Source organism: Chinchilla lanigera, unplaced genomic scaffold (assembly GCF_000276665.1).
Source record: "Chinchilla lanigera isolate Chin_1 unplaced genomic scaffold, ChiLan1.0 scaffold00028, whole genome shotgun sequence".
Lineage (NCBI taxonomy): Eukaryota > Metazoa > Chordata > Mammalia > Rodentia > Chinchillidae > Chinchilla > Chinchilla lanigera.
In genome coordinates, this window is record NW_004955429.1 from 5673255 (window position 1) to 5681959 (window position 8705).

Sequence of the window (8705 nt, forward strand, 5' to 3'; positions counted from 1 at the left end):
GCAATGACATACTGGTATTAGCGTAGATATCACCGCTCAGTCATCAATGAGTGCTACAGAATTTAAAACAAAGGATAAGCAAAGCTTCCATTGCTGGTAGAAATGTAGTAAAGTCGAGTTCCACTCTTTACTGCACAGTGTAAAACTTAACACCTTGGGTTGACTTTCACATTCAACAGGAGTGTAGGGGTGTTTAATCTCTGCCGAGGCACTGTGAATTCGTCAGGCACCTGCTCTCCGCTTGGGACCCTGCCCTGCGAGCCTCGGGCTGAGCTCGTCACGCGCATCGTTATCAGACGGTGCACTAGTTGTCATCCTCCCCGAAGGTGACTTCCAGCACAGGGTGGGAGGCCAAGGAAAGGACGGCCACCAAGCTGGGGGTCTAACACTCAGAGAGGCTGTTGGTGTAGGACGACAAGGATCCAATCCTGCCTCCAAGCGCGTGGGTCCGCGAGAGAGGCTGAGCTCAGTGTGTGCCAGGGGAGGAAGCAAACAGGATCGGGGACGGGGTGGGGGGACGTAGCAGAGTCACTGACAGGGCTGCGGCTTTGCTGGAGACATTTCCACCGCAGCCCTGCGGGAGAAGTACGCGTCCAAGGCCAACCGTGAGTCAGGAGGGGCAGAGGAGGGGCAGAGGAGGGGCAGAGGAGGGGCAGAGGAGGGGCAGAGGAGGGGCAGAGGAAGGGCAGAGGAGGGGCAGGGGCCCTGGGCAGACACCGCTCTTCTCCGGAAAACCAGCAGCTTCCGCTTCTCGCCCCCGCCCCGCCCCCGCCCCTGGGTTCCCGGGCTGCCCTCGCGCCCTGGAGTCGCCATGGCAACGGACGCCGGGTTCGTGACTCCCACCGCCCCGGGAGCCGCTCGGCTGGAGGTGTCACTGCCCAGCAGGCATGGCCCAGGCTCCGACAGGGAACCTGAAGGAGGCGTTCAGGACGCAGCTGTGCTGGAAGCTCGTCAAGAACCTCGCCGTTATTGAACAATACCAGAGCCACCCCAGGTGACCTGCGGGAACCACAGCGCCCCGCGCCCCGAGCCCCTGCCCTGGCGTCTCGAGGCCCATGCTCCAAAGCTTCGCTGTCTTAAGAGTACCAAGACTGTATCCTCAGAGCGCGCACCCTTGACCCCAATCGCCTGGGTTCAAATCCTGCCTACCCTCTCCTAGGGACTATGAGTTAAGCAAATGACTTAGCTTCTCCGTGCCTCAGTTTACCACCTCTGGAAAACAGCGATGATGAATAGTGCTACTTTGTAGATCATACAGAATATTAAGTGACCTAATCTTAGTAATTGTTTACAAGAGGGCCATACATAAAGGGTACACCGTCCCTGTTTTTATTTCTTCGGGCTTCTATAACAAAATACTATAGATTAGATTGTTTATAAATAACAGACACTTCTTCCCTAAGAGCTTGAGAAGTCCAAGACCAAAGCACTGGTAGATTTGCTAATGATGGCCCCTACTTCATAGAAAGTATCATCTGGGTGGGTCCTCCCATGGTGGAAGGGGCAGGGGAGTCCTCCTGACTTTCTCCACGCTACCCCTTCCACCTGGCTTTTACAAGGGCACTAATCCCATTTATCAGGGTCCCACCTTTATGACCTAATCATCTCCAAAGTCCCCACCTCTTAGTACCATCACCTTGGGAATTAGGATTTCCACGTGAATTCTCCGTGGACAAAAACTCAGGCCATAGCAGTGCCATGTATGTTTGACAACGTAATTATTTGTTATTCCTTGCCAAATAATTTATAGTTTATAGTTCTTCCCTGTCATAATCCTTCTTTGCCTCCTGTGCCCATTTTGTTGTTTATTTGGATAAATGTAAAGCTGATATTTCCAGGAAAATGTATCTTTCTTCCTAAACATCTATGGTAAATCGGTAAATAGCCAGCACTCTATAAGCTGCTGTGAGTATTAAAATTCCCCAAGGCAGAGGTAGGGCCAGTGGGGGGTTTCCAGGCAAGCCCCTCACACTGTGGCATCTGCAGGTGAGAAGAAAGGACTGCAGTGGATTAGCCCAGTGGTCGGACAGACCCAGGGGCCGTCCTGCCAAGCTCAGCTTCCTCAGCTCACCTGCGTTACGTCACATGAGTCAGGGTACACACCATGCCCTGATTTAGTGATGGCTGTGGAAAGCAGGTATTGGATGTAGCTCCTGATAAACACGAGTACCTCACTGTGTCTAACTGTCCCCGTTGTTTGCTCATTGGAATAACTTCCTGCCCGGATTCCTTGGCATTCCATGGTGGAGTAGCTCCCCAACAAACCACACCAGCTAGACTCAGGGACAGACTGACCTCGTTGGGTGCTCAGTGCACATTTCATGACTAAACAAGGAGACACAGATGCCCATATTAGTTTCTCTTCACCCAAGGTGCTCAAAGGCCCAGGTTGGTCCCCTTATGTGAGTGAGAGAGACTCAAGCACTGACTGAAGTCCTGGGATCTGAGACCTGAGTGCAGCAGATTAGGTCCCGGGCAGGCACAGTCCACACTTACCAGCCCGAAGCCAGGCCTCGGCAAAGTTTACATTCTAGGCAGGAACCAGGGACAAACTAGATAAATAAGTGGACTGTGTAATAAGTTGGCTAGTGGCTCAGTGTAAATAGAAATGGAAAGCAGGGAGAGACAAGGGGAGCAGAGGCTGTAATTTTAGATATGGTGGTCAGGGAAGTCTTCCTGGTGAAGGTGACATGGGGGTAAAGACCCCCAGGTTTGAGGAGGGAGCCATGTGGATATATCAGGGGACAGGCAGAGAAGACAGGGTGTGGGGAGCAGAGTGCCTGGACACCCTAGGAACAGCAAGGAGGCCTCTGTGTGGCTGGAACTGATGTAAGAGGCAAGTTGTGGCAGCAGGGTTGCAGGGAAGGGGGTTAGTACTCAGTGGTGGAGGGCCTTAGCTCACTTAAGGACTTCAGCTTTCACTTTGAATTAAGTAGAAATCCGGGAGGTCACTGGGACAGAGGACTGATGTTATCTGACTCATTTTTCTTTCTTTCTTTTTTTTTTTTTTTCCAGTACCAGGAACCGAACTCACGACCTTGCGCTTGCCAGGCAGGCACAGTGCTGCTGAGCTAAATCCCCAGCCCCTTACCTGACTCATTTTTCAATGGGATTACTCTCACTGCTGATTTGATAATAGACTATAATAAGGACAAGGGCAGGGAACAGGGAAACCAGTTAGGGAGCTGTTACATCTCTTAAGAAAAGAGATCACTGGCGAAGCAATAGTTGGAGGTGCCGAGAGACGCAGTCAGACTTTTGATCTATGTTGAAGGTAGGGTCGGTAGGGTTGCCCATGGACTTCCCCTGTATAGGAAGGGCTCCATACTTAACTGGAAGTTGCCATCAACTGTGTTGGGGAAGATAATGAGAGGGACAGGTTTAAGGGGAATATTACTTTGGGACATCACCTGTGGCAGTGACTATTAGAAATCCATTTAAACCGTTAAGTATGTAGTTGGCTATATGAGTCTGAAGACCAAAAGAGAAGTCCAATTAGGTGTATCAGTCTGGGCACAATTAGCACCAAGATGGTGTGAGCGAAGGTGAGATATGGGGAGATCAGCCAGGAAGTGAGCATGTGTACAGGCAAGACCGTTAGACCATGGGGCACATGAAAAATCTGGTATTTGAAGAGGAAAAAGAGGGAACACTCTTTCCCTGTATAACACCAAGCAGCATGCACAGAGAAGGTTAAGCACACCTAATGCCATCTCCACTGACTAAGTCATTAACAAGCGTTTGTTAGGATGGGCTATTCCAGTATTCAGTGGGAAGTGTTGTTGCATTCTATTAATAAATATTCACAGATCCATTTCTATACTAAGGCACTATGTTAATTTTGTATCTAGTTTATTTTAAAACATAGTTGTTATCTTTAACATAAAGCACAAGACTGCTCTTTATGCACAACCTATTATTCAGAAATGGAATTGCTCAGATTATAAATAAGGCCTGTGTAGGAACCACTTAGCTAATTTGTTGTGATGTGGACTTCCATCCTAGGCAGTTGGGTTTTCATCTAAAATTAGAGACATTTGGAATTTGAAGGGAGGCTGGAGAATGAATGTTCACATTTCATTTAGATTCTAAAGAGATAGAATCTCATGGGATAGATATTTTTGAATCAGTCACACAAAAAGTTAGGACTGAGGAGGACATTAGAGTGATAGGTCTGTCCACACTAGAGTCTTGGACAAGAAATCTGCCCCGTCTAGCTTATTTCAGGTGAGTTATTTACCCTTAGAACCTCGGTTTCTACACACTCAGACAAGAAAGTTAGTATATCCCCTGTTAGCTTGTTGTAAGGATTACTATAGGAGAAAATGTGGATGCTAGTATATACATCTTAAGAAAACACAAAGGGCAAGTTGAACACTCAATAAATAGGTACTAATATTGCTTTTAGACTCTCCAGAGGGGATATCTATAAAATTATTGGATTTGATTTTAAATGCTGTATTGTATTATTGCAATATTATAGTGGCAGAAGGAATAACTGAAAACATTATTCCAAGTTTCTAAATCGTATGCTGAAGATAGATGACAATGATAGATAGATAGATAGATAGGCAGATAGATAGAAAAATTATAAAAATGGTCCATACTCCATAACCTTACCTTGCACAATAGGTCTTCTGCTTAAAATAGGAAGGGATAAAAAAATACATGATGGAATTTAATGAAAAATGAAGTTGAATAGTAAAATGGAGCCACTTAGCACTAGGGAGGGTAAAGGAGAGTTGTTTCTAGACTGGAAGGCTGGACCACTGAGGTCTTTTAAATGTGGAACCGTGTAAAGTATAAAGAAACAGGGTAAGGTCAGGAGGTTGTTCATGTTTATTCTATTGATACGGCACTCATAATCTAGACAGGAAGCAGGAACCTCATCAGTGCTTTGAATGGGTAATATTGCCTGTTCCCTATTAAATATTACAGATTTTTTCAACTAGTAAAAGGTGGTACAGTGGTAAAAGAAGACTCTAAGTAGTAGCATGATAGTAGCTACGCTATTCAGGTCTGAACAATACTGAGAAAGGAACTGAGATTGTAGAATCCCCCTGCCATGACTGAGACAAGGCCTCATGCAGGAGAACAGGAAGAGGAATGAAACTCACAGCCTGATGGCGGGAAACTTGCCAGAGGGCGCAAGCACCCTTGGTCTGGAGGAATGGCTTGCTGAACTAAGAAATTTACTAACAAGTACACATAGTCTAAGTCCTTTGCTCAGCTAGGAGAACCTTGTCTTCATTCTTCAAGGTCTTGGGTTCTCCAAAGTTTTGTCATCTTGTTTGGGTTGCTATGCTTTTCCATTAATATTTACTCTTGAGCACGGAAACACCAAGAGGTACTTTAGAGAATGCTCTGCATTCCAGACATAATCTCTTTTGACTCCCTTGCATACTGCCCCCAACTGTCTCTTCTAATCAGAATCAATGTGTTGGGCAGGGGAGTAATCCCTTTTCTGCATATACCTCAGTGGTATTAGGATTTTTAATTAGGAAAAGATGGTGTAATGGTTACTAGTGCATCTGTTGGCCAGGTATCAGCTCATCTAGTTCAATGGAATCCCTGCGTTTTCCTTTGGAACCATATTCCCCCTGACAACTAAGGCCTCCAAACCATCAATTCATCAAGTTGCTCAGTCAGGAAGCAGTCATTGTGGGAGTGTGTTATTAGGCACAATAGGGCCAGGAGCCTCTTCCAATTATACAACTTGATTCCTGAAACTATGGCTGTAGGAAAGAGAGCACCATATACTGATTCAGAGCATCTACTGGAACCCGTAAGACAGAACTACACCCCTTTGTGGATTTGTATCTCAACTGTTATAACTGAATCTTCAGTAAACCATTCTAGTTGGTGTCCGAATGGGCACCAATTTAATGGTGATGAGTTATGCGATAAGACCAGTTAACGCCAAGGGCCTGAGACCATTGGTTCACTTCTTTTGTTGTGAAATAGGTTCCTTGATCAGAAGTGATGCTTTGCAGAATACCATGCTGGTGGGGGAGATATTCTGTAAGTTCATGCATGGTGGTTCTTGCACATGCATTATGGTCTGAGAATGCAGATTTATAACTAGAATGTAGTGCTGTCCCCATGAGGATGATGGAAGGAGTGCATAGTTGTCAGCCAGGGCTCAGCATTGATGGCTACTGTTAGCCATTTAGACACGTAGTATTTGCTGAGAAGGCAGGGCAGCCTTGGTACGGCAAAGAACATGCTGTTGAATTCCATCCTTGCCTCCATATTTTGTTCAAAGGCAATGGCAAGCACTGGGATCAATGCAGAAATTAACTGATGTCCACAGAATATGTCATTTTGCCATTCTGTCATTCCCTGAATACTGAGCACTTTCTTTGTAATAGATGCACTTTGGTGAGCATTCGTATGGGGATGTTTACACACTGTGTCCATTCTAAGAGGTTCACACACATAGTTCTTCCACAGATTTTGATACCCATCTCAATTTTATTTCTTCCAGCTTCCTAACCATGCAGCTAACACTTTAACAACTGCCCATAAATTAATATAGATATGTACTTCTGGTCATTTCTCATGTAGAAAAAGTAGACACCCAAGTGTACTGCTCCAGGTTCTGTTCAGTGGGAGGATTTCCTTTTGTCTTTGAAAGTGACTTCTGAGGACCAAGAATATAGCTCAATGGCACAGGGCCTGCCTGGGATGTGCAAGATCCTGAGTTTGATTCCCAGTACCTAAAAAAACAAATAAATAAATACAATCACTTCTGGATGGGGTTGTAAGACTGTATATATTTAGCATCAGATGGCAGACTTGTCTGTTGATCAGGTTTGAGTTCTGTCTTCCCTGATCAATTGATTATAACTTCCCATGAGGCCGTATGACATATTCTACCTGGAAGAGTTCCAGAGCCTCTTGTCTTCTATGTCACTGACATGTGTAAAAAGTACAGATGCTACATTTTGTAGAATGTTTTTCTCTACCTAGGCTCATAGAATGTTTCCTTGTAACTGGACTTCGGTCCTGCATTCATGTCAAGAATGCTACAGAAATGATGCTGTTCTCCTGTATTCATTCTTTTCCCTATTAATCTTGACTTTGTGGAGTTGGTGTCTTCCAAGGTTTGCTGCTTTAAATTTACCATTCTTTTCCATGGAATAAATTACTATTTCATTAGTAAGTATTATAAAATTTCTTTTTAACAAACTTATGCTGACCAGTGACTTCTAAATCAGCTACCTTTACAGTGACTGCCAAGCGGTGATCCTGTTTTTATCTTTTTTACACAGTTATTAAAGCCTCCCATTACAATTTATTCATTTTTTTTCATTGCATCATATCCGTTTAAATGGCTGGATTTGATTTAAAGGGTTATAATTTGATACTTTCACCTTTTATTTCAGTGTTCAAATTGTCTTCGATGTAGCCAGTGGGAGTCTATTCAATCTCTTTTCTCCTTTGTTTTTACAAGTTCCCATGTTTTGGGGGTATATACTCCGATTCTGGCATAACGTTTTATACTTTCACTTTTATATAATATTAAACCTTTATCCAGCCATTTAACCAGCCGTCTCTGAAGCCACAGTTCCTCTTAGTAGAGGATAGTAACTGTATTTAGAGCCAGCATCTGTCGTGCCCATCGCTACTGTAGTAGGTCTTGATTAGAAATACATATCTATCTATCTACATAAATATATACACACATACCATATATGACACATATATATACATATATGCGCCATAACAGTTTGTACATCTAAGTGATTATTTATTTATTTATAAAGGATGCATTTATACCAGACTTCCTAGTTCCATTCCATTGTCTCAGAACCCTTCCTACCCTACTCCTTTTCTATGTTTATAAACATCTTTCCTGAAACTGAAAATTTTGACTTCTGTCCTCTTCAGTACACTTACTTATTCTGTGTATCTGGCTTTCCCTGCAGCATAGCTCTCTCCTCTGCCCATACCCCATGCTGCTTCTCGCTTTCCCCATCCTGACTCACATCCTTAGCTATCAAGCCCGCTAGCTTTCTCTGGATGGTTTCCAACCTATCTCATCACCCCATGCCACTGATTAGTTTGTTGATTCCTCTGCTCTAAGAAGGGGAGAGGATGGATAGGGAAGAGTGTGATTACAAATGATTTTGACAGGTAGAGCTGTGGGGCTGAGGGTACTGTGGGGGAAGAGGTGTAATTTGGGAATTTTCCCTGGTGGGAGTGAGGCAGGTGAGTACAGTGTGTGGGGAGTATGGCGTCAGAGATGAGGCTTGCCACTAGCTCAGGATATGGAACATACTTTGTTGACTTGCTTACTGGAGGTCAAACCCGTGAGGATGTAAGTTTTACAAGAGCAAAGACCTTTCCTTGTCCACCATTACTGTTCTTGGAGCAAAAAAGAACACTTGATAAACAGTAAGTGTTCACTTGTTCTGTGTGAAATGTCTGAAGCTCATTTAGTTTGAACTCAGATTTTTTTAAGTCAGAATAAAGGAACTGAGTTTAATTCTTTGGAAAAAGAAGGCTATAAAAGTCCTTTTTAGCAGGTTAGTGACACGACCAGGACTTTAGTGAGATACCTCCAGGGATAATTAGAGTGACAGATTAAAAAATCAAAAGTTTAGAGATTTATAGTAACTTTAGGAAACATCTACATTATTATCTAAGCTTTGTGAGACACATATTTAAAAGTATAATGGTTGGGGTGTGTGTGTGTGTGT

At 44.1% G+C, this 8705-nt stretch overlaps 1 protein-coding gene across 1 annotated transcript in view; it reads left to right on the forward strand.

The window, feature by feature from the left end:
- Positions 1–821: 821 nt before the first annotated feature.
- Positions 822–8705, forward strand: part of LOC102011029 (chromosome unknown open reading frame, human C10orf67) — a 124214-nt gene continuing 116330 nt past the window's right edge. The window contains exon 1 of the mRNA XM_013515364.1: positions 822–994. Within this exon, the coding sequence (XP_013370818.1) occupies positions 888–994 (107 nt within the window). The 5' untranslated portion in view covers positions 822–887. The remainder of the gene's footprint in view (positions 995–8705) is intronic.